This window comes from Stegastes partitus, unplaced genomic scaffold (genome assembly GCF_000690725.1).
Source record: "Stegastes partitus isolate 25-593 unplaced genomic scaffold, Stegastes_partitus-1.0.2 Scaffold0, whole genome shotgun sequence".
NCBI lineage: Eukaryota > Metazoa > Chordata > Actinopteri > Pomacentridae > Stegastes > Stegastes partitus.
This window is the reverse complement of record NW_007577731.1, coordinates 1745210-1771180: the sequence shown is the minus strand read 5'-3', so window position 1 is coordinate 1771180 and position 25971 is coordinate 1745210. Positions and strand designations below refer to the sequence as shown.

The following is a 25971-nucleotide window of genomic DNA, read 5'->3' as shown; positions in this document are numbered from 1 at the left end:
CAAAGATGAACCCTTTTCTAATACAATCTCCAAATCTGACTTAACTGGGTCTCCTCAGTGTGATTGAATATTAACTAGTTCTACTGTGCAGTGCGGAAGCTTCTGCATCCAGCATGTTTTTTGTTCAGATTGTCTTTTAATTTGTCACTTGACTGTATGTGTGGACAGGCACTAGAAATGATTTGTGACATCACCTGAATTCCAGTGCACACACAGGCTGGTGGGCAGATGTTTTCTTGCTGAACGAGCGCTGCTTGGGTGCTGCATGACGCTGCACTTTTTAATCATGTTTCAGATCATGGATAGGGCTGCTCCGGTTGGGGAGCTGCTCCTGCTGTTTTCCATCACTACGACTGAACCCGTGGAAGGGAAACCGTCGGTATTAGCTACCTCAATGACTCGGCAGCCGTTGAACATGGATGTGTTTGGAAACCTGAGCACCACTCAGCCTCGTCGCCAATTTGTCCCCAGCGGTCAACAAAAAAGAAACTCCCCACGGCCCCGTTTCCTCCACAGACCACAGTGAAGTTAGACATCTATAAAACTCCTGACTGACTTCTTTCAATGACAAACAAGGTCGCCTTTTACTGTTTCCATTATGAATTTTTAAAACTTCCCAGCAGCTTGAAAAGAGTTTAATTTTCGTGATGTGAAGCGTATGGGCCGAGTGGGAGCTCGCTGTTGGGGCCAGTGGGGGAAACACTAAAGCGAGCCGCGTACATTGACTGTATAAAGCTGGACGGACCCTCAGACTAGAACCTAAACCCGACAACCGCTGACTAATCCAAAAATGAGCAGAAAAAGGTTGAGAAGAGAAGTGGCGAGTCAAGGACAGTCCTGTGACGGCACCGCTCCGCCGCTTAAACCTTAATTATGCGTAAAGTTTTTATAAAGTTTAAATAGGTGTGTTATATAAAGACTCAGCCCCCCTGCAGCTGTCATAAAAATGGAAATGAGCTATAGATTCCAAAACAGTGAGGCTGTAAACATGTTTATTCCTGCTGTGAGGTTTGGCAGTTTAACATGGAGGTCTATGGGCATTGACTCGCGTTTGGACTCGGCCTCAAGTGGTCATTAGAGGAACTGCATTTTTTGGCACTCCGCGTTGGCTTCGTTTTCCAGCCCCGGAGGTTGCTGCTTGGCGGTCCAACACAGAAGCAAAACATTTTTTGGCTGCCATGCGGGTAATTTTTATTCAAGTGAGCAGGGACTAGGGCTGAATGATTTGCAAAACAAGTCATATTGCAATTATCTGGACAGATAGTGCAATATGAGTCTCGATTTTTGTGGCAGTTTTTGTATTTCTTGTCCATAGTGGAAAAAAAATATTTAAAAATTGATGATGTGATTTTTGGTGCAGTCTGTACCACACAAGTGAGTGCCCCTTACATCTGGGGAATATGATTTGTGGGCCGGGACGTCTCTGCAGCACCACAATGCTTCACTTATAATGATGTGTTGTGACAGTTATACCTTTGCTGAAAAGATTGCAGCACCGTCAATGTGTGCGTTGCACTTGTGATTGCAATTTTGATAATATTTCTGATGAATCATTCAGCCCAAGCGAGGGGCCGTCTCCGGCTCCAGTGGCCGGTTCTCCTTAATGCGTCCGTGGTGTTGAAATAACACGAGCCAAAAGAAGCGTCTTGTCAGAGCCGGTGCTAACGTCAGGCCTGTTTAATGTTTAAAAGGAACGCTGCCTGACCAACGCTACGAAGGAATGATGAAAAACAGGAAAATGTTCATGTTCAATGTTCAGAGACTTCACAGATCTATGATGGGAAATTGACAGCTCTTGTCAGTCAAACACGGGCCCCCTCCCGAGTCCTGAAGCACGCTGTTTCCACAAATACCCCAAAAACGGTTTCATCTGCTTCTTAAATATGTAAAATTATGCAAAACAGCTGCAGTATTAAGAGTTGAGACTGCAAATTTCAGTTTAGCTTCGACGTGATAAATCTGCAGCTGGGTGTTGATGATGGAAATTGTGCGTTTGGTGGCGTTTGGTGGCGACGCGGTGCTGACCACGACTCCGCTCAGCGTGGACGGGCCTCCGAGAGGAGTCCCAGAGCTGATGGAGAGCGACATGTGCTGCGCTCCCTGTGTAAAGCCGAGCCCCAGGGGCCTTTCACCGCGTTAAATGACACACATGGCCTGCAGCCGTCCTCCCCAGATCCTCGTCACAGGAACACTGTGGACTCTGACACTGACCAGTGCGCGCAGACAGGCGGCCGGCGACACAAGCACCACCTTCCACTAAACACACAAACACACAGGCCTGACAGTTCTGTCCCTGCGGTCTGTCAGAGCTTGTGCCAGGCAGCCTGTGCTTTGTGTTGGAAGCTGTGTGTTGCACAAGAGAGGCTCAGCCAGTCAATGGCCGGCAGCTTGGACTCAGCGTGTGTTTCAGATGGGTGTCCAATTAGAAGAACCTCCACTCTGAACTGTGTCTGCCTAATTAGAAAGGACAGGGCGAGTGAAACCCAGCTCAGGGCGAGCCGGCTGAGGAGCTGAACTCGGCGGACAGGCAGTTTTGGCCGTCAAGAGCTGATAGCCTGAGAGCCTTCCCTTCTCCTCCCTCTCTCGCTCTCTGCTGTGAGACAGGTTGGACGTTCTGCTGCTGCTGCTGGAAGCTCAGAGGCAGAACCCTTCTCTTCTCGCTGTAATAGGATGAAAAGCCAAACCCCATTTTTGTTGCCTCCCTCTGCGATTGTCACACTTTATCCAGGTTTTAAACACTCAAATCACAGCACTGATTTTTGGTGGCCTCTTGGTTTCACTGACGCAAGAACATGAGTATATATAACGAGTCGATTAAGTTCCATAAGCTCTGAAAGCGGTTATGCATAGAAATGGACTGTGGAGCTGCTCTTCATGTTGTAAGATCTCCTCCTTCCTATGAATATATTGATGCGTCTATTTTCACCAGGAATGTTTTTATTCCCATGATGCATTGTTTTCATGCCTTTTCCTCCATCCTAAGGAGACACGTCGAGCAATTAAACACATTTATTTGTGCAATAGAACAGGGTTGCCTTCCTATAGAGATACTACAACAGTTCTTCTACCACTGGGGAGGATAATATCGGCGCTGCATAGGGAGCATGACTAAAGCCTCACTTGTGTGTTTTTATTTTATCCTCTGCCTGCCCACCTTCTTAAACACCTACGTGTGCGTCTGTGTTTGTGCAGCGATCCCCTCGGCGCCTCGCAACGTTATATCCAGCGTCAACGAGACCTCGCTGTCCTTGGAGTGGGAGGAGCCCGAGGACACGGGTGGGCGGAGCGACCTCGTCTACAACGTGGTGTGCAAGAAGTGCCTGCGAGACCAGAGCCCGTGCACGCGCTGCGACGACAACGTGGACATCGCTCCTCGCCGGCTGGGGCTCAGGCAGAGGAAGGTGGTGGTGAGGAACCTGCAGGCCCACACCCGCTACAGCTTCGAGGTGCAGGCCGTCAACGGGGTCTCCGGGAAGAACCCCGCCTCGCCCAGCTACTCCACGGTCAACATCACCACCAACCAAGCCGGTTAGTAGCAGATCCGTCAATGACACCGCACGAGTTAATTCATAGCACAGCCCCGATCAATACCACTTAACATCACGATGAAACAGGCTGGTTACTGGATCCTACATTCAGTCAATGCCAATGAGCGTCTTAATGAGGTTTTGGTATCCGGAGCAACACCGCGAGAGTAAACACTGTCGAACAAGCTCATTGAGAGCGACAGATGGACAAACTCTCAGCTGCTTTTCTCTGTCAGAGTTACAGGAGAGGCAGACCGAGCGCACTTTATATTTCCGCTGTCAGCATTCAGCACGCTGTCAGCCGGCCGTCTAATGTTACATCACCGGCAATGTCACCTTTCAACATCTCCGCTTAATATTTGCCGCGTCATCATCAACCAAACTGCTCAGCGCCTCTCACAGACTGTAATTACTCTCCCAGTTAACCTGCACTTAATCCACCTTACTGCAGTTTATGGACCCACCACAATGACTGTCAATTGAGTCACTTTCAGGCCTCACAAATCAATAAAGTGCAGAACAGCGAAGGTGAATCATGCAGCGCTTTTCTTAAACCGTTCAGGTTGGAGGATTTTGAGAAATAATTGTCTTACTGGGCTGCTTTGTGACTTCAAAAGAGAAATTCTTGGCGTCTTGAAGCGATAATGCACCGACTCGAATGTGAGGCAACTTTTCCGGCGCCGGTGTAATAACAGTTTGTCCTCTCTCTGATGTCCAACCACACAGCACCTTCAGCAGTCCCTACTGTCCACCTGATGCGCTCCACCTCGGACACGCTCAGCCTGTCGTGGCTTCCCCCCGAAAAACCCAACGGGGTCATCCTGGACTATGAGATCAAATACCACGAGAGGGTAAGCAGGTCACAGTGCATGCCTTATCGACCCATACAGAAGAATTGTTATTATGGGTGCTGATTTAATATTTAAATGTGACGTGTGTGGGCTGCTCAGACAATACGCTGCATCATTTGTATTGATCCAACCCCTTCAGATGATCCTGCAGATACAATGCAACCATATTAGAGCCTTTCATGGGTAAACCGTCGACCTCCCGGTGCTGCATTAATACAATTTAAGGGTCTTCTTCTCTCCAGTGAGGCCAGATTTCAAGGCTTCACAGATAGAAAAACACCACAGAGCAGTTTTTTTTTTTTACCCAGAAGTTCATGAATATTTCACAGAAGCAGCAGCAGCATCATCTCTCCCTGGTTTAAAACTCCATCTCAGCAATTGTGATGCAAATGGTAGAATCACTCCTTCATGTACACAACGTCATTTGCATGTATTTGATTAGCCTCGCTGGATGACTTCATCTGGATTTGTGGCTAAAGTTGAGCCAGGTTCAGCTTTTTTGCTGGATGAATTTTTGAAATTAATGAGCCTCAGAAGCTCAGCGCAGATGCGAATAAATTCTGATCTTCAGTTTGGCCAAATGGTGCCTGCTATCAGTCGATTATTAAGAACCAGACTGAACTGACTACTCAAAAGGGATTTTTTTTTTGTTTTTAGCATACATTAACAAACTATACAGTCAGCTACTGTGCCTCTTTGAACTGAACTGGAGGAAAATGTATTTAACATGACTCATGATTACCACTCCCAAAGTGGGGCTAGCTTTTTATTTCCATGTATCGCTAATGTTGGCATGACTACGACCAAAAAACCTGGACTTTCTAAAAGTGACAGCATCAGTAATGCTAAAATGTATTGTGACGGTAAACCAATCAGAAAAGAGTCGTAAACAGTTGTCTCAGTTTACAGTATCGGTGTTGTTAGCTAACATTAGCAACATTAGCCACCAGAGGTTAACGTTTCTATCCATGGACAAAGCTGTAGCTGCTAAAGGGTTGTTTTATTGCTTGTGAATGTGAATTTGTTTGAGGAAGTATTTTAAAGTAAACTTACCTCGACCAACAGAGCACTTCCTGTTTGTGTACCAGTTGTTCCCACCGTTACCTTTGGAGCGCTAGCAGCCTTGACTCCTAAAGCTAACAGACAAGAAGTTTTTTGTTTATTTGTGTTATGGTATACTGTAGAAAATGGAAATGACCCAATACTTAGATCTAAAAGTGTTATCTTTGACTCTCAAAGCTTCACTTGTGGAACCATTTTGTCAAACTGTTACTGGGGCGCAATGGACCTTGGGACAAGTTGGGCCACAATGGATCCAACTGGATGAATCCTTTGCAGCCCAGTAAAAGTAGTACACATTTCTGAAGGAGTCCTCGAAATGGAACAACCTTTGTCACGCTACTGTGGCACATTTGGTTTTCGAATACAGACTTAAGCTTTGATTAAACAGTATTCCAGTGCAGACATCTGTGGACATCCACTGACATGTGGTTGTTGTGATTAAACTACTTTTGTAGTCCACAAGAGTCCGCTTGAAAGACTCTTGTCTCATTGTTCTGCAGTCGGTCATCTAGGAATTGTATGGAAAGCCAAAAGTGCCATAATTCGACTCTGTTTGCATGGGTTTCAAATCAATACTCTGCTTTTAATGCTGCCGAAATTAGGCCGCCAAAGCTGGCATAGCACTGCTTTTTAGATGTTGTCGTTGTCGTTGTAGCTACAGATACCATGCATACACACTACTGCTGTTGCCCTTCCAACACAGACACTCATTTCTGTGTATGGAAGAGTCCGTGCAGACTCTTGTGAACATGATAGATGATGAAATTTACGTCACGCAGACCGTAGCGGACATGGAAAATATAACCCTGGCCGTAGAAAAACCCAAACCCAGCCTGCAGCTACATTTAAACTCTCTAGTTTTTGCCTTACCCAACTTATTAGCAACATAAAGCCACTTGTCACACTAAATAAACAGAAGCTGCAGAAGCACAACCTCTTTGGAAATGAGCTGCAGTAGATTCATCCATGAATTCAATTTTGTTTGGTTTTTAAAATGTATTTCATTTCGACACAGTGAATGTAAAGTACCAAGTACTATTACAAAAAGACCAACAAGTCAGATCCAACATTACCAGTAGGGCTACAAAACAAACACAGCATGCACAAAATAAAGCTACAACATAGCAGCTGAGCTCATATGTTATAGTTCTATAATTGGATCTCATCAAGCGATATTAAAAATGTCTTTGACACCTTCTGGAAATAGTGTAGTGAATCCCCTTCGCTATAAGAAGTCTGTTCCATCTTGGCAACAGAAAGCATCTCGTTGTGCCACATGGAGCGGATGGAGACTTCCAGTTTACTGATAGTGTTTTTAAAACCATGTCTGCTTTTGATGGAGGAAAAGGTGCCTTGTTCTGTCAGGGCAGAACCAAAGTTGCCAAATTACAGTCTGGCTGGTTCCATACCGTTTGAAAAAAACAATTAAATAGTAGAATTTCAAGTATTTAACCCTTTCGACTTTTACTACTCCAGTTCAACTCTGCAGCCCGGTCTATCAGTCTGCGGCTCTGGAATATGGCGACTTCCTGTTACATTCATTTTGATTGGCTATCAGTGGGAATCCCCGCATGTGAACAAGCGATTCAGTCATGAATTAAATTATCCAAATGAGGTAAAATGACATCGTTTGACCCCAAAAATCACCAGAAAACTGGATTTTCACTATCTTGTTTCGAAAATATTTCTTAGTGAACGAAACTGACTAATTACAAGACTTTGGCAGATGTCTCAGTTTACAAGAACTGATAATTAATTGCACATATCCCTGGTGATTATGAAGTTTACCTTTACCTTTTGCTGCAAGCTGTCTCAGTGGTTAGCACCGTCGCCTCGCAGCTAGAAGGTCGCCGGTTCGCGTCCCAGTGAGGACAGCCAGGATCTTTCTGCGTGGAGTCTCCATGTTCTCCCCGTGCAGCGTCGGTTCTCTCCGGGTTCTCCGGCTTCCTCCCACACAGTCCAGAAACATGCTGAGGTTAATTGGTGAACCCTAACCCTGGTTTACCTGTCCAGGTGAACCTGCCTTCACCCTGAGTCAGCTGGGATAGACTCCAGCCCCCCATGACCCTAGAGAGGATTAGGTGGTGTATAGATAACAGATGGATGGATGGACCTTCACCTTTTCATTGTCACACCTGTATTTCACCTGCATGTATATAATAAGGGTATACTTCCGGATATATTTAATCAACTTGTCTACTTTTGATGCCAGATATGTAATGATGTGAAGTCTACGTAAGAATTAATGAGTGATTAACCAGAACCATATGTGATCATGGATTTAAGCCAAACTTACTTGGTGTTGAAGGGGTTAAGCTTTACTTTGCTCTATAATCTTAACTGAGGACCAAACAATGGACTCCAACCGAGTGAAAATCAGCGACGGCGCGGCTTTACAGCTCCTGTGTTTTCCCTCAGGGCCAGGCGATGTCTCACACCGTCACATCCCAGCACAGCTCCGCCAAGGTGGAGGGCCTGAGGGCCGCCACGCCGTACGTGGTGCAGGTCAGAGCTCGCACCGTCGCCGGATACGGGCGCTACAGCAACCCCATGGACTTCAGCACCAGCCTCCACAGTACGGGCAGATTTCCCCTCCTGCTTTTACAGTCTGTTCTTGATGATGTGCTGCCACAGTGTTCTTAATGAGGGTTCAAGCTTAATAGTTTTTATGGGCGCCTTAATTGGTAGCCATTACACATGCAGTACAAGCCACCCTTTAATCTCTCTGCTGTTATTTATTCATCTGTGTGTGTCATGCGGTCCAGGTGACCCTCAGAAGTCGGTGCAGGACCAGCTGCCTCTCATCATCGGCTCGGCGTCCGCAGGTCTGGTGGTCATTGTTGCCTTGGTGGTTATCGCTGTTGTCTGCCTTAAGTAAGTGTTTGATTTTTTATTACTGACAGGCTGAACTACACGTTTCATTTTGTTAGTTAGACGCTGAACAAAGAGCCTCATTAAATTTTAACGTGCTTTTAAAGGTTTTTTTTTTAATACTTTTAGCTACTCTAGCGAATTTAGCTCCAAAAAAGAGCTTTGAAATAGAAAAAAAAAAAGAAAAATCCACAAAACAGCTGCTCTGTGAGTTCCTCCTTTGGTCCGTGGCTGTATCAGATAGCGCAGTCAGATGTTGATTCGCTGTACCTGCACAGGGCCGAGACCGATTATGTGAATGTGACTTTGTTCATGCGCTGCTTGTTTACAGGAAGCAGCGCAGCGGGTCAGAGCTGGAGTACACCGAGAAACTGCAGCAATACAGTAAGTCTGTGTGCTCCGCTTGGGAACCGTCTCCTCTGTGCTCTCTTGGTCATGCCCGCACGGTTAGCCGTGATTCAATCAATTATCCAATCACCTGTTTGAGTCAGGAGAACATTTCCCTGTTTGCTCTGAGGAGGTCCGACCACGCAGATCAGATGAAAACACGCAGCAGATACTTGTGCAGCGGGGAGTCGAATCAATACGGGAGAAGGAGAAGCTGTCCGCACGATGAAATGTGAAAAGCATCTGCATTTTTGTTAGTGCAACATTTTTGCCTACAAGGTCTCCGCCTGGCAGCGTTTCAGTGTGCAGAAAGCCTCTCCGTCTCCTTTTCTTTTGTCCAGTCCCAGCCCCGTGTTGGATGTGCACATCATCCTCCTTTTGTGCTTTAAATAATTCAGCGAATATTCAATTTCATATTCAATTTTATAAATATATCGAAAGATGGAATGTATAATTTCTTAAAATGCAGCATTCCAGGCAAATTCTGATGTAAAAATAGGTTTATGGATCGAGTCACATGGCCTGGGGGATAAGATGCTCGCTCTGTTCATATACTTCACAACTTAATGCTGTCAGTTAAAGGCCAAACGCCAAAACATAAGATAATAAAACCTAATTTGTTATAAATGATGGCATGCTGGCATATATTCGCATTAGCTGTGACTCATTTGATCTTTTTTTTTAAAAATATATTGATAATACTTTGTGAATCAAAGAGTCTTTTTGGAAATTCTGGTCTGGAAAGGCTTCGATCTTGAATTGAATTTCCCTTCTGGGATAAATAAAGTATTTTTCATTTCATTTCATTTCACCAAAGCGGTGTGTTATTATATCATTTAATAGCACATTATCATTTGCACATTTCCGTATTTCTTTTTTATATTCTTGTAAATTTTGTTGACTTTCTTCTATATTATATTTTCTATATATTTATTTTATCTTATTTTACCTTCATTTTATACCCTAATATTCTGTGTTGTGTTTTTGCTTTGTTCACCCCCTTTGTTGAACAGTGATGCTGCTGTAACACCTGAACTTCCCTTTTGGGATTAATAAAGTCAGGCTAAGTCTAAATTAAAATGACCACGATTCAATGTTGGAAAGCAGTAAAAGGGCAAAACAAATATATCACAGTTTGATCATGAACCATGATTCAAGATACTTCATTGTCATTATACGCGCATGTACAACAAAATTAAGGGTCGACTGTACCTTATATATGCCTCAGTATGAAGAAATCAAGCAGTGAGCTAATTAAAGAGAACCGATCGCTGGAGTACTGAACCGCCATCTTCCTCTTCATATCAAATCCACCACGTCAAAAATGATCATTTTCAAACCAAATGAACAAAATTTTGCAAAAAAAAAAATCATTATTCTGTTATCTGTATGTAGACCGCGGTCGGATCTATTTCAGGATCACCGGTAATTGCACAAAACATCGACTTGATTGTATGTAGATGTTAATACGTTTGCTAGCGACGCTGGCTAACCATGCTAGCAGGCCTCTGAGGCTGAACCTAAATGCAGCCAGGGTTTGGTGCAAACACGCTCACAATGACAATGATGTTTGACAGGTTGTGTTTGTAGTAGTTGTGTTTGTAACTTTAGCTTAGCATGTTAGCATGTTACATATGCTAATTAGCGATGGCAGTAGCTGATGGAAATGTCCTTATTTTTTGCAGATGTTCTATCATAAACCAAAGTATTAGTCTTAGTATTATTAGATTTTGGATTTAGATGAAAAATTGGACGATCATCAAAGTCTTAAGGATTTATCTTTTGAAAACACATTTCTGCACAAAATATTACGACAGTTCATCTTGTAGCTGTTGAGATAACGCAATCCAGCGCATGAGGCCACAGTATTAGCAGGGCTGCGAACATTTCTATCCGAGTATTGATTCAAGCTATATTACTCATGCAGAGCTTTTATTAGACTGACTCCTACAGTACACATTCTGGATGCTGATTTCTCTTTTCCCCTCCCAGTTTCTCCAGGCGTCAAAGTGTACATCGACCCGTTCACCTACGAGGATCCCAACGACGCCGTCCACGAGTTCGCCAAAGAGATAGACATCTCCTGCGTGAAAATAGAAGAAGTCATCGGAGCAGGTAAAAGACGCCGCCGTTTTTGTCCGAGGAGGACAGAGAATAAGTTTATTAATCATTCATTTGAGCAGGAGTGTGCCATCAAGCCCCGGGTCTGAGCGAGAGGCCTCTCTGGGAGGAACAAGGTTAGGATTCAGAGTGCACATGGGAGGGATTGAAGAGAAAATCTTCTCTGGAGCTCTTTCCTCCCATTTTTCTTTTTTTTCTTTTCTCTCCAGCAGCATGTTGTGTCCTAACTTTACCTCAAATGACAGCCTGCTCGTTCAACCTTTCCTCCCTATCCTTCCTTTTCTTTCTTTCTTTCCCTCGTAAACATTCAGGCACCAAATGCAAACCCCCCAAGTACCTCTCCCGTCCTCTGTCCCCCTGCACCGCCCCCAGGTTGCACAGCCGATCGATGCTGGTCGCTCCCTCTCTCCCCAACATCTTCCACCCCTGACCTCCCGCTCCTTCCTTCTTCTCTTTTCGATGTTCAGTCCCGCAGTTGAAGCCGACCCTCAACTCTCTCAAGTCAGCTCCTTCACTCCCGACCAGTAACTCTTCCCCGCATTTCCCCTCCCTCCACCTCCCCTCCACCTCTTCCTCTTCTTTCCTCTGCTCACTCACCCCCATCACCCCTCCACCCCCGTCCTCCTCCTCCACCACCTCCACCTTGTTGTGTCGCTCCAGGTGAGTTCGGCGAGGTGTGCCGAGGCCGCCTCAAGCAGCCCGGTCGCAGGGAGATGGTGGTGGCGATTAAGACGCTGAAGGCCGGCTACACCGAGCGCCAGAGGAGGGACTTCCTGGCCGAGGCCTCCATCATGGGCCAGTTCGACCACCCCAACGTGATCCGGCTGGAGGGCGTCCTGACCCGGAGCTGCCCCGTCCTCATCATCACCGAGTTCATGGAGAACGGAGCGCTGGATTCCTTCCTCAGGGTGAGCTCGGCGGGGAAAAGCGTGCGGCGCTGCACCTCTGACAGGGAAGATTACTTTCTGTTTGTATCAAAGCCAAAAAGAACACACACACACACAGAGACAGTCGTTCACGATACCTTTGGGTTATCGGAATGTTTTACTCTCTGTGAAACACCCCGAGGCGCTCGCTCGCTGAGTGATAGAGATTAAATGTGCAATATAACGCCTGGAGACAGGCGTAGTGTCTCCGCTTGACGTGACTGACTGATGCTGACAGGCTTTCCACAACGCACAAACTCCTGGTGGAAATCTGTCACACGCAGACCTTTTGGATGGGTTTGCTTCGGTGTGTTAGAGAGTCTTTGTACAACGGCGGAATACATTACCGATCGGGGTTTGCAGTTCAGACCACACCACCTACACAAAACGCTGAACAAAGGCAGGATGAGGAATGAGGTGTCACAAGGTACATTTCCAGCTGCGTGGTGGCTATTACATGTCATTTACATTCAACCAAATGTATTTTCTTGCGTGGCTGCGCTGCGAGGAAGTGTGCTTACTGCAGCTTTTAGGCTGAACGAGGTTACCCGGGGCTTGTGATGAGTCAATTCTGGGGATTAATAGCAGATTCAGCTAAAGGCGTCATCGATGATAGTGAAGAGCTCTGACATCGACCGGCTCGTCCTGATATCTCTTCGTTTTAGTGCGTTTGACGCCCCGTAGCCGACGTCCTCGCTCTCTCCTTCTCCTCACATTTCACACAAAACAAACAAATTGCAGCACTTGCGCCCACAGATTATGATTTTGACAACTTCTGTAACACTAAAAGTTTTCTAATAAAAGCAGCCAGGACGAAAACTAAGAACCAAAATTGGCTAAACGGTGACAGAATTTGTGATTAAAGAAAAAGCAGGCGAGATTATGAATCGATTTCTCGCCAATTGTCGGTTCGGTGAGGTTCAGCACCCTCGTCTGTCATTTCCGCGACAGGAAATTAATTGACAAGCACAAGTTTACCAGCTTTTTGTCTGTTTCCAGTCCATCCACATTGAATATCTCTGGCTTCTGGATTGTTTACAAGAAAAAAAACTAAGCAATTTGAAGTTGTCCTCTCGGGTTCTGGAAAACGGTAATTGGCATTTTCACTTATTTTCTGTCATTTCATAGAGCGAGGCTTCGAGGATTAATTGAAAAACGAAACGAGCGATTTTCGTCGGTAATGAAAATGTCAGTGGCGGCGCTACGTGTAAGAGTCCAGACGGAGCTCCGTCCTGCTTTCCTTTTTTCTCAATGGAGGAGAAAGTTTAGCAGTTTTGATCGTTTTCAAGCTAATTAAGGTAATTAGTCACCGGAGTCGTTTCATTTCGAGAGTGTTTTATTTGCTGGAGCATTTTGAATGAGGTGTATTTAGACTTTTGGTCGGACAAAAGAAGTAAAAAAAAACCAAGCGTCCTTGGTTTTCTTTCACTCAACACTGACTAAGATGTGACTAACATTTATAACGTCTACATAACCATCCTGACAAAAGCTTTGGGGTTAAGTTGAGTGTGATTGTGCGATTAAAGAGTGACTCAAAGACACCGATCACACATCAGCGGCTGAATATTGACGCTTAAAGGTTTTTAGTTTGTGGCGCCGAGGTCAGAAAGTAAAGAGAAGTGGATGTGAGTTGTGATCGAACTGACAGTTTTGATAAACCGTTTTATGAAATTAAATTGCTTTGGCTGCTTCCCAAGTGTCTAAAATCACGGCTTTACGTGGTTTTTTTTAGAGTTTTGTGTTGTTGCTTGGAAAAAAAACAAGCACTGTCAGATACTTTCATCGTCAATTAAAGCGATTAATCGATTAGTTAAGCTATTAAATTCCAAATATATTTTTTCAAGAAGAAAAACTCCTAAATGTGAATATTTTCTGATGTCTTTCTCCCTCTATGATAGTAAACTGAATATCTTTTGGACAAAACAAGACATTTTTCAACATCGTCTTCGTTTTTCAAGCCAGAAAATAATCGACGAATCAGCGGACAATGGGAATAATCATTAGCTGCAGCCCTGTTCAGATTGTTCGTGTAAAAAGAGGAGAAATGAAATGTCAAAATAATGTGATGACGGAGAAGTAAAAGCAGAACGTCTCACGTTTCGAAGCTGGAACATCCACCGCTTGCTCGAGAAAATAACAGACGTATTAAAATAAGATTTCAGAAATGAAAATAATCAGCATTCGCAATCCTGTTGTGAATTAATGTGTTGTTTTCTTTAGTAATCGATAAATCGTCTGCAAAAAAAAAGCCAGAAGTGGAGCCCAAGTCTTTTTAGTTTTTTATAATATACTGTCACATAAGACAGACAAGCAGCAGCTGATGTGAAAAATTCAGCATTTTTTTCTTTTAACTTTAATCCGTGCTGACAATCTGTCACTCAATCAACCAGCCGCCTGCTTCTCCTTTAAGTGAAAACCCTTCCTTAGAAAACCCAAACTCTGGCCGTTTCGTTTATTTACAGTTTCCGAAGTGATTAATTGAAAACCGTCGTCAGTTGTAGCCCCACATCCGACGCTCCAGCCTGAGCTCCTCTTCCCTCCTTCTCACCCACTCCTCTCAGCCGGCTGTCCGACAAATAACAGGACGGAGAAGCAAAGCGATCTGGCTGGTCCGTGCTCTCGTCACCCCCGCTCTCCCGCCGCTGTCACACCGACTGTGACTCAGAGGAACTCGGAGTTCTGCTCTAACGAGGAAACTACAGAGTTAAAACTGTCCGAGTGTGTCACCCACATGAGAAAACCCTGAAGAACACACACACACACACATGTAGACGCTTTACCGATACACAGGAACAACACACACATGCCACGGCGGCTTTGAAGGCCTGCTGGCTGTTTATACATCCATCCATCCCGGCTTGTTGGGCTGTCAGACTTCATCGGAGTGTGCCGACTACAAAGCAGAATGTTTATGGGTTTGTCATGTCATGTCTTGTGTTCTTTGCTTTCTCATTGTGAAGTCAAAGAAGGAATTGATTATGTCGAAAATAGCTTCTTCTTCTTTTTTCTCTTTCCTCCTCCTCCTTCCAGATTCTGCTCGTATTAGATATTCAGGTCATGAGAGGAAAACCTCGCAGCGTAGCTTCATTCAATTTTTTTTTGCAGGAATTTTCTATCCATTTTTTAATTGTATATTGACATTCCATTGATTCGTCTTAGTTCGGCTCTCGCGCATCCCGGTTCACGAGTCGATTTATTATGATCTCGATTTTGTGGTGGCAAATGTGGAGAATTGTAAATTAAACCCCCGAAAGGGCTAATCTAAGATTTGTTTCATGCTTCTCAAATGTTAAGCGAAATTCTGCAAATCAAGGACTTTGAAATGGTTAAAATGAGCTCTGAGCAGCATGCCATTGTGATTTAGTTGACAGGCTGACTTTGCTTTCATGTTTATAAGCAAAAAAAAAAAAAAAAAACAGGAATGCAAGAAAAGCTTTTAGGATCCGTGTACCTGCAACCAGTTTGTCAGCCAGTCAGAGGGTGAAACGGATCCCTGCTGAGGTCTGGGTTTGATTTCTGCGCTTTGTGTGGAGTCAATATTGAGCCCTAATAACTTTAGTATGACAGTAAAGAGTCTAATTAATCAGCTAATTGGACAGCGTGCGCGAAAAGGTCAGCTGTCGGGAGCAGCCGTGAAGCATTCTGACAGATGTCATGTTTATGTGGCCTCGGTGACGGATCGGCTGCTCTCCTTATCGCCCGTGCTCGCCTGCTCCTCCGTATTTCAGCGCATCTTTTCTCATTTTTCACTCCTCCTTCCCGCCTCCCGCAGCTGAACGACGGCCGCTTCACGATGACGCAGCTGGTGGGGATGCTGCGCGGCATCGCTGCGGGGATGAAGTACCTGTCAGACATGAACTACGTGCACCGAGACCTCGCCGCCCGAAACATCCTGGTCAACAGCAACTTGGTCTGCAAGGTCTCTGACTTCGGCCTGTCGCGCTTCCTGGACGACACGTCTGCTGACCCCACTTACACGAGCTCCCTGGTCAGTGAACTGTAAATACATGTGTGTGTGTGTGTGTGTGTGTGTGTGCAAACTGTGCTGCTCAGTGTTTGTATATTCTGCTCATGCTTAATTAAGCCCGTTAATTTGATCCCCTCCACTTGCTTCTCGTGTGCATACGGATGCATGTGTGAGCGATCATGTGTGCCAATATTTGCCTGCGAGAACGTCTGTGAAATTTGCATTAGCTTTTTTTTTTTTTTTTTCTGCACGTGTGCGTCGTAATATCGTGTTGATACCATCCCTCCCCCCCTCTGTCTTTATGTGTGTCTGAGCAGGGAGGGAAGATTCCCATCCGGTGGACGGCACCGGAGGCCATCGCCTTCAGGAAGTTCACCTCCGCCAGCGACGTGTGGAGCTACGGCATCGTCATGTGGGAGGTGGTGTCCTACGGAGAGAGGCCGTACTGGGACATGAGCAACCAGGACGTGAGTTTGGCTCGATGGCACATGGAAGGAGTTTAATGTCTAAGTTTAGGGCCAGCTGAGAGTTTCTCTTGAGCTGCCGTGGCTTTGATTTCCAGCGTGACATGTTGGACCCGGGCCTGTTCTGCCGTCTTTATCTCCTCGCTGCAGATGCTGGTGCAGCTGTGCGCCTGTGTTCTAGTTTTTACCACCTTATTTACAGCCCCAGCCAGCCCACCCCCCTACAAATCCATACGGCAAAGCCTCCCTCCTCACACTCACAAAGGCATACTCAGGAAAGGCTTCTTCTTCTTCTCTTTTTTTTTTAACGGGCGTTGTTACCTGTAGGCTATCTGCACTGCACAGACATTGTAACTACAGCAGTGAGCTCGCAGGAAAGAAAAGAGAAATCTCTCGGTTCCTCCTCCCCTGAACAAAGTACTGAAGCAATGTGTACACCTCCACTTAATTCTCCGAGGAATATCTGCTCTGTATTGTGCTTCAGAAAAAAAAAAAAGAGAGAGACTTGTAACGCTGATAGCAATAAAGCAACTGGAAAAAAAAAAGAAGGAGCCAAAATGAAAAATGCCAGTAATGTATGTATAACTTTCAAGACAAAACCCACATGCAGTAATGAAAGCATCAAAGCAGAGGCCTTCTATTGTTCCCAGTAGCCTCTGTGCCACAGTCATCGCTCAATAAGCAACAGAGTCAACAAATACGAGATATAAACAGAGGTGCTCGCAGGCTGGAAGCACGACATAAAAATCAAAGGACAAGCAGCAGGAGAAGAGGAGTGCAGCAGAAATACTTTATTGTTCCCAAATGGCAATTTTTTATTGTTGTGGGGAGTTAAAACCCATACAGAGCTTATGGAGGCAAATGCAGTTGCTAGGCGAAATCAAATCAATGAGCCGATGTGTCTCTCCTTCGCGTATTGTTCCTCCCATCAATCACGCCGGCGCCGAAGTGACAAATTTGAGAATATTGTTTTTTTTTTTTTTTTATAGTTTGTAAAGAAAGAGTGGAATATGTGACAGCGTGACATAATACAGTCACCGGTGATTACTCTTACACCGCGCTAACAAAGGCCAAACGGAACGAGCATAATACCAGTGAGTCAGAGCCAAATGGCGGCGCTTTGTGGAGCTGCCACATCAAATCTGCCCGAGTCCTGCGCGATACTCCGGCTTGATGTGTAGCGTAGTAAATGTGGGATTTAATGTTCGTCGTTTGAATGCGTTCGTGTTGTTAGCCGCTGACCTCCTTCGCTCCGAGTGAAATATTTCTGAATAAATTGCTGTAAAATGTGTTTGTTGTGTTCAGATATTCGTCCTCTCCAGAGAAGTAGTTGGAATAATTCCTGTGATTTCGTGACTTTTCCTCTGTCGTGAAGCTATTTTTTATTACTTTTATTTTTATTCTGTTTATATTTTTGCTCCTTATACTTTTGTGTAAATACAGTTATTTTATACTATTTTTATACTGTTCATATTTAGCTCTTTCTTTCCATTGCACTAGTTTTTCTTACCTAGATGTATGTATAGTCGTATATTTACAGTATTTATTAAAAAGTCACTGCCTCACAAGCTCCAGTTCTGTGTACTCCGGTAGCCAAGCAACGATAATAAAGAAAGTTTAAGTTCACAGTTTTAGTTTTAGGTAAAATATCCCGCCGTCTACTGACATTAAATAAGCTGCAGCTATTCAACAGACCTAGTGGATGAAATGTATGAACTTTGGTGGTTTTCAGATTTGTTTTTCCCACTTTTTTCTAGTTTGTTGACAACTTTGATTTATAACCAAACTCCGGCAAACCTAATGACACTCATCAGCCTGTTAATCATGTTTAAAGAGCCCAACTTGTGCTTTTTGAAGGTTTCTTTTCCATTTTTCTGTTCTCTCCTGCTTCTTATCCACCTAAAGTGCCCAGTTTGAGGTCCAGACTTTATTGCATCACCATGGGACACGTTTGCATAACACTGCTTTGCAACGGCTTCAAACAAAGAACGAGCAGCTTCCTCGTTTGTCCACCATTATTTCCTCACTAGAGATGCTTCAGCATGCCAATGCATACACACTGATGGGTAAACTTTAGTCGGACCAGCTGACCAATCAGAGCTGACCAATCAGAGCAGACCGGCCTTAAAGAGACAGTAGCTCAGATGAAGCATTTCAAACGGAGGTGCTTCAACAATGTGCAGTCTGAAGGGGAAAAAAACAGGTTTTTGAACATTAAAGCATGTAAATTAATTGTAATAAAACCCAAAAGTAAACTCAGAAACCTTTAAATGTGCTTTATATGGGCTCTTTAACATTTCCGCTGTGATCATGTTAGCATTTAGCTCAAAGCACCACCGTATCATAGCACGCTTTTACACTTACTGACCGGCTCGCCAACCGTTTTCTACGTTAAAAATAAACTGTACTCACACTGGGAATGTTGTTTATACAGTGAATAATGTTTGTTGGGTGTCACTCAATTTATTTCGAGATTATTGTTCGTTAACTGGTCCCCGCTGTAGACCTCCAGCCTGCTAACAATGACTCGCTGGTCCCTCAGGTGATGACGGCAGTGGAGCAGGACTACCGGCTGCCTCCGCCCATGGACTGTCCCATGGTCCTGCACCAGCTGATGCTGGAGTGCTGGATGAAGGAAAGAAACCTGAGGCCCAAATTCTCCCGCATCGTCAGCACCTTGGACAAGCTGCTCCGCAACGCCGCCAGCCTCAAGGTGGTGACCAGCACCTACTCAGGGTGAGTCCAAACGCAGCAGCGCGGGTTTAAAGTTACATACGAGACTCGGGGCAAACTGGTTTCTGTGGTACCACGAAGACCTAAAGGCAGCCGCGTTGGGGCTGATCAGAAAGGCCGCGGTTAGTTTGTGGGATGTTGAAAGCATTTGGCGTACTTCCTGTGAAACATACCTACACCTTAAGCCCTCACCATGAGACGGACGTAGCTTCTCTACGCGTTTTTTGTAATTAAAAAAAGAAAAAAAGAAAGACCAATGTCATGAATTGTGCCTCAGCATTGATCCGAATCCGCCTTCCTGGCATTTAAGTGAATGTGGAAAAGCTGCGAAGTGGATGGAAAGTGTTTGCTTCTGCACAAGTGTTTGTATCTCAGTCTTTTTTAGGAGCACTCCACCGGTGCCACCTTGACAAGTTTGCTGCGAGGTTTAGCAACTTTTCAGAGAAACTTGCTGAATTCACTTTCTGCAGCAGAATATCTCACAGGGCTTCCAGGCAAAGTGCAGAAAATTCTGACCGAGTGGACGTGTGGTCATGCCGCTCTGAAATATCTCATTTCATCTTTAGGGTAAATGCAGAAGCTCACAGTCGAACGTTTCTGATGTATGATAACATTTGCAGAACTTCTAATGATGATGCCCATTGTGGCCTCTGCCGGAGCCGACCTTTGCTGGAAATATCACGCCGTTGGCTTTATGGGAGCCAAATGCTTTTGAGGTTTTTCCACAATAACAGCAGAAATAGAGCAAACACGAGAAAGCAGTGATGCAATTCCTTGTCTTTCACCTGGTGTGAAATTGTCCTCTGTATTGTATATGACGGCTGTGGAGTCGGGATGAAGACGCTCCTGGTGCAGAGACGAGCAGCGTAGCGCCTCTGGCTTGTTGGAATAAGATGTCACAGTGAAAATATTATGGCTGGCCTAAAGAGAGGCACAACAAGGTTCATGCTTGTTTGGTTTGTTTTATGCTTTGGGTTGACTTGGGAGGATACCTCTGTGAGCTGACGGGTTTTGCTGCCAGACAGGCGTCTGCCTCTTTCTCTCTGGCACTTCTCTTGGAAGTGTAAAAGTTGACTTATTCATAGGTAGCTGTCTTCGCCTTGATGAGTTGTTTTCCTGCTTTGTTTCTGAGTGCAGCGACTCCAAATGTTCCAGCGATTTTCTTTTTCTTTTTTTCTTTTTTTTTCCACTGACATGTTTGTTGTGAATTTTGTTAGCCTGGCATCCAGTCAACAGTGTGATTAGTTCTGGTTTAGATGCTAGATCCTCGGCTCTTTGTGATGTATAATGAATCAAGCGCACATCCACGACTCTGTGTCTCCGACGCTGGCGATAGGATCCTGTTTCCGACCGACACATAAGGCAGAATTCATACATGCAGCATCCAGGTCTGGTGCCAGCTCCTTGGCTCACAGTTCCACTCTAACACCGAGCCCCAAGGGCGATTCCTATGCCAGGATTTGGGCTCAGTGAAGCTAATTGTGTGTGGAAATGTAATGGCTGACCTCGGTTTAATTCCCCCTATACTTGGCTGGATGCTGGAATGTAGGTGATAGGACAGACAGCAGCCAGAGCTGCTGATGTGGAAAAGCAGGAGGTGATGAAGTGTGAGTAATAAGGGAGATTGAGGAGAAGCTAAAAGAGAGGAATGTGTTTAATTAGGTTGCTAATGAGCTTTTTAATGCATCAGGGGAGGGTGCGTCCAATGCTGTGATGGGCGAATAGGAGAGGGATGTGTGCGGTGCTTGTGTGTGTGTGTGTGTGTATGCATGTTATGTTGTCGTTGTGTGCAGATGACATGCCAATGATTAATTTATGGCCTCATCAGTATGCAGCAGAAACAGATAGATGGAGAAGGAACAGGAGGAGGAGAAGGAGGCAGAAAGGATCATGTTGTCAGAGCATGATTTAGTGAGCATCTCCTGTGTTTGCGTGAGGCGGCGGCAGCGAAACGCTCGCTGCTGCTGCTGCTGCTGCTGCTGCTCACCTGCCATTGGCTGCTCAATGATGTTGGGGCAGATAACGGAGGGAGGGAGAGGATATGAGAAGCGGCGCTATCTGTGGACGATCTTCAGCCACGAGGGCCTTAAAAACAAGGACACTGGCCGAGGAACAAAGGACACTCGGAGGCTGCGGCGCTCTTTTTCTCCGAGATAGCCGAGAAATATGTTGAACTTTTATTAAATCTGGACATGTGATGAATAGATTTGGCGTGGCATTTCAGTTGTTTATAGCAGATGAAGCTCGAGATCAGCAGTTTCCGGCGCAATCTCCCGCCGCAGTATTTTTACAGTTCATAACCATGAGATTTAAGCATATAGTCTCTGCAGGATTTAGCTGCACTGACACTTAGATGGATTAGACCTTTATCCACCTCCAATGAGAGCACTTAGTGGAGTAATAATGACTTGTACCTTTTGTTTAAAGTGGCTGTGAACCTGCCGCTGACCCGTGTGGCTCTGTGTTGGCAGGGACCTGCTGCGGCTGGGAGGAACGCTGCCCGGACACAACAGGAAGAGTCCGGACAACAGTCAGGAAATCATTCGGCAACAGATGAGCCAAACTCTCCCCATCAGAGTGTGAGCTGCCGCCGCCGCCGCCACACGCTGGAGGACAACAGAGCCGAACGAGAGAGAAAAAAACTACCTAGAAACTCTGACGAAGAAGAGCCCGATGTAAAATAAAAAAAAGAAGAAAAGATGGAAGCTCCGGCTGCGCGGCGAAAGAGGACCGTTTTGGAGATTTCTTTCCCACTGGAGATTCAATGTCTGTTTAAAGAGATCTTTCCATTGCAGTGTGTGTGTTCATTACTTTGACACTTGTGGATTTGTGACTATTGACATAAAAGCCAAACTTCTTCTTGCTCCCTCTCAGGTTGTGTTTGCATGTCTGCATGTGTTTTCTGCTGGTTGGGAATCAGTCCTTCTTTTTTTTTTTTTTTTCCTTCTCTTCACCCTCAAACACCGAGGACGAGCTCACGGAGGCGCCCGGCGTCTCGACGATGTGCCAAGACGAAGCAGACTGTTTGCTTCGAACTAACTCTAAGACAGCTCGACCTCTTTAGACCTTCAATTTTCTTTTCTTTTCTTTTTTTCGTTTAACCCAACCAAATATGTTCTTTTATTCTACTTTTTTGTTTTTTTGTTTTTTTTTTTGGAAACAAGAAAAAAAAAACTTTTCATCCGCTTCCTCTTAAATACTGTCTTCCACATGTACTGGGAGACATACGTGTTACAGATCTGTACAAAGCATCCGAGTCTTCACGCCGTCTCTCTCTGTCGGAGGCGAGATGTAACTGACACTGTGCGGGACACGTCATGTGCATGCCAAAGTGGGAAAAAAAAAACAACTAACTTTTGTTCATGAGAAAAAGTGCGAATAAGTTAACTGTTGCTTTGGTGGCATCTTTGCTGTATGGGCTTTAACGTCCATGTTTTTCTTATTTGATTCATATACGCATTGTTTTGAATGCTAAGTTATTATCTAATTATCGCAAAAGAGGTGTTTTTTTTTTCTTTTTGTGTTTTTTACGAGTACCTGGGCTTAACTTTTTTATTGCTTGTTTTTTCACATGTTAACGAACCAGACAGATATGAATGAGCGAATTAAGGAGGAGTTGCTCTGCTCGGACAGACTAATTACCTTTAAAAAGAAAAACACTGTAAGATCGCTGTCGGGCCTTTTTTCCTCCCTTTTTTTTTTTTTTCTTTTTGGAAACTGAAAAGCGCCCGTGGTAGTGCTGTGTTGTATATCTTTCCTTTTGGCGAACGTGTTGCAGATCAGTGGGATTTTCAAAGGTCACTATCCAGATGATAGCTCCACGACCTTAATATTGACCTGACCTACAAACATCGAGCGAATCACTCGCTTCATTTCTCCTCACATGTGTTTTCTTCAGCACGCCAGCTGTCAGCGCAGTTTCCTATTTAGAACAACTGCCTGTATATAACACTATATTTGTATTAGACCAACCCGCTCAGCATTTACGACTATCCGACCCGACTTTGGCCTCTGTCTCTCTCTCTCTCTCTCTCTCTCTCTCTATGACCCTCGTTTATATGCTTGTTTGTTTATTGTTGCGGAGCAAACAGATGGAGAAACTACAGTTAAACGGTCATTACATATCTGAAACTATATGTCACAGTGAAAGAAGAAAATCGTGTCTGTTAGGGCAGACTTTTCTTTTTCTTTTTTTTTTTTCCTCCTGTGCAATTAAAGGTGTATTAGATTGTAAAAAAGAAAAAAAAATTGCCAGAAAACTAGAACAAAAATAAGCATTTCTCTTTCAGTATTTTTACGATAATCATATGCAAATAAATTATTAAACGGATCTCTGGTATTCTCTTTGATTCCTCCGTGGGTTCACTAGGCCGAACTTCCAGGTCTCCTCTCATCCAGCCGAGGGATGAAACGAGGGAGAAAAGCGAGCGTGTTTTACCTCCTCAGTCGGAATATCACAGCAGCTTTGGATGGACTCATTAAGATTTAAGATTAATCAAAGCCCAGTCCACACAGCTCGCCAATTAGCGAGACCACAGGACTATTCTGGGGGATTTTCAAGTCTCCGTTGCTGCTGGAGAGGCTTTAAGGAGGCAAAGTTAATCTGGCTCCGAACCAAATGTCAGTGTTGTTTGACTTTAATCTGCCAGCCAGGACACAAACCGAGTCTCTGGGATGCCGGCGCCGATGAGTGAAGCTGTCACCTTCTGTTTTTATTGACTGAGAGGAGGCTCATCTGTCGGGGGAGTTGGTGGGGTGGGGAGCTCCCAGGGTTCACACTTAACCATCGCTGTTCAGACGGCAGATCGGCCACCAAAGGGAAGTCTGCTGTTGGGTTCTCTGCATGTTCTCTAATCATGTCTGCTGCTCTCACAGGATGCACACACGCCGGGTCAACGCCGAGCCGCTCGGCATTCATCATGTGAGTCGGAGCTTTGTAGGTAGATCCTGGATGAAGGCTTTGAGGCGACACAGGAAGAGGAGGAAGTCTTTCAGTAACAATCTGCATGTTTGGAGGGCCTCTGCTTTCAGTCACGGTTTCACTGTATTTGCTGTTACATCCGAGATCCGACACAATGTCAAAAGCGAGAATTTTCACCCTGTTTACCACCAAACATTGACACTGAACCGTTTCCAGGCCTGCTCTGGCTCGCTGCTCTCCAGAGACAACACTCCAAAACCCCTCCATCTCAGCACAGCCGGATGTGTAATATTTTCTCACTGCTGCATCTTAAAGATGATGCAAAATGGCAGCAAAGCGAAAGGAAAATATCTCATTATTTTATTACGGACCATTAAGTGATGAGGAATCGGCTGCGACGCTTCCTTGCCGGGATGCGGTGGAAAGGAAAGAGCCGGCGGCGGCGTGACAGACAGTTATTTTTTTTTTCGTGGCTGCTGGTTGCTCGTCGTTGACCAGACAGTCTGCGGTTCGACATCAAATCCCGACACCACCGCAGCGATCTCAGACGATTACCGCCAGATTAACGGCAGCTCGGCCGTTACGCTGCGTGCGCATAATCGCTAACACCAGCCAAGACAGAGCCCACAGAGAGAGTGGGGGGAGAAAAAAAACACTACAAGCACATTCAAATGCTCAACTATACACCCTCCGCTCACGCACAGATCTGCTGGATTGGCAGTGATTTGTCAGATTTAGCTGCATCTACTGGTGTACCCTTTTTGAATGCACCAGTCAGTTCTCTTCCAAGCTCAAAGCACTCATTTGCCATCCTGTCCAAAGCAAGTTTAATGCCTCCAATTACAGGGGGTCTGCAAGCAGGCAGATTTGGAGCGAGGAGGCTTGGCAGGAGAGTTTGCTACGCATCAGGGCCTTTTAACAGAGTAGTGATTTGCTGCTGCCGCTGCTGCTGCTGCTGCTGCTGGTGCTGAAGCTGCCTGCGCCGGCTCATCAATGGAAAACTACCCTCTTTATGGTGGAGCGCATGCAGCACTAAGCCCAAAACTGTGAGGAGAAGACACAAAAATCTCCAGCTTTTTAACGAGGTGTTACCGGCTTCTTTTACTCACCGTGTGTGTGTGTGTGCACATGGAGGAGATTTCTGCATCTCTGCACCGCAAGCACAAATGGAAATCAAAGTCTTTTCAGCACTAATTTTCATGTAAAATGGCTTCTATTTTAATTGAATATTCCCAGATACTGTACTGGGTGTGGAAGGAAGCGCGCGGAGGAAACGGCGTGTGCAGACAAAACTGCAGTCTTGCTGAAACGTGGCGCGTGATGCGTGGCTTTAATTATACACGACAGTCAAGAGACAAACTTTAAAATCTCCAAAACAGCTTTAGACGGTCGTGCATTTTTTTAAGTTTATCATTAAAAAGGTCAACTATATTATCTGTTAAGCCTTGTTTGGATAAAGATCTGATTAATCCACATCCCCGTCATTGATTATATCAGCAGGATTACAGATATTTAGAGTCTCCTTTCAGCTCAGCCACTACAGGATCACCTTCACCACTCCGCTGCTTAATTGCTGCAGCTGCATTTCATTACGGAAACAAAGCAAAGTGTACGTAGCAAATTACTCGATTTCATTTTGCTTATTGACACGAGCTAATTAACCATGAAGAACCTTTGGAAAATATATATTTTAATTTGCCCGTAATTTTACACTTAAATCTGCAATTCAGCACAAAGCCATAAAGTTACGAGACATTCTTCTTCGTTTAATCCAAATTAATGGATTACATTTACCATTTCTCGTAACCAGATTATTGTAATCTTGTTAAAGATAATCCGTTACTCCCTCACCCTGGTCTTCAAGTATTATATGCGAACATTTCTGTGAAGCAGCTGGCACTAAATGCAACCGTAATCTTTGCTGCAGCTTCACATCTAATGGAGAATATAAATGTTGGGGGGGGGAGCTGCAGAACGTCTCATTACGGAAATACTCAATTTTCCCCTCAAATGATTTGTTCACATTTAATTAAAAAGAAGAAAAAAAAAGCCACAACACAGGAACGGTCTCACATGTCTGCGGTGGTAAATAACGCTCTGCCTTTTTACCTCCCAGCACCAGCCTCATAAAAGCCCCTCGG

At 44.9% G+C, this 25971-nt stretch overlaps 1 protein-coding gene across 1 annotated transcript in view; it reads left to right on the top strand.

The window, feature by feature from the left end:
• The window catches only part of ephb3a (eph receptor B3a), a 36856-nt gene extending 13617 nt beyond the window's left edge, over window positions 1-23239 (top strand). Inside the window, exons 5-15 of the mRNA XM_008285548.1 lie at window positions 3193-3528; window positions 4254-4378; window positions 7859-8015; window positions 8206-8314; window positions 8643-8695; window positions 10691-10813; window positions 11480-11727; window positions 15518-15733; window positions 16030-16179; window positions 18719-18912; window positions 21381-23239. Of these exons, the coding sequence (XP_008283770.1) occupies window positions 3193-3528; window positions 4254-4378; window positions 7859-8015; window positions 8206-8314; window positions 8643-8695; window positions 10691-10813; window positions 11480-11727; window positions 15518-15733; window positions 16030-16179; window positions 18719-18912; window positions 21381-21492 (1823 nt within the window). The 3' untranslated portion in view covers window positions 21493-23239. The remainder of the gene's footprint in view (window positions 1-3192; window positions 3529-4253; window positions 4379-7858; window positions 8016-8205; window positions 8315-8642; window positions 8696-10690; window positions 10814-11479; window positions 11728-15517; window positions 15734-16029; window positions 16180-18718; window positions 18913-21380) is intronic.
• The last annotated feature ends 2732 nt before the right edge of the window (window positions 23240-25971 follow it).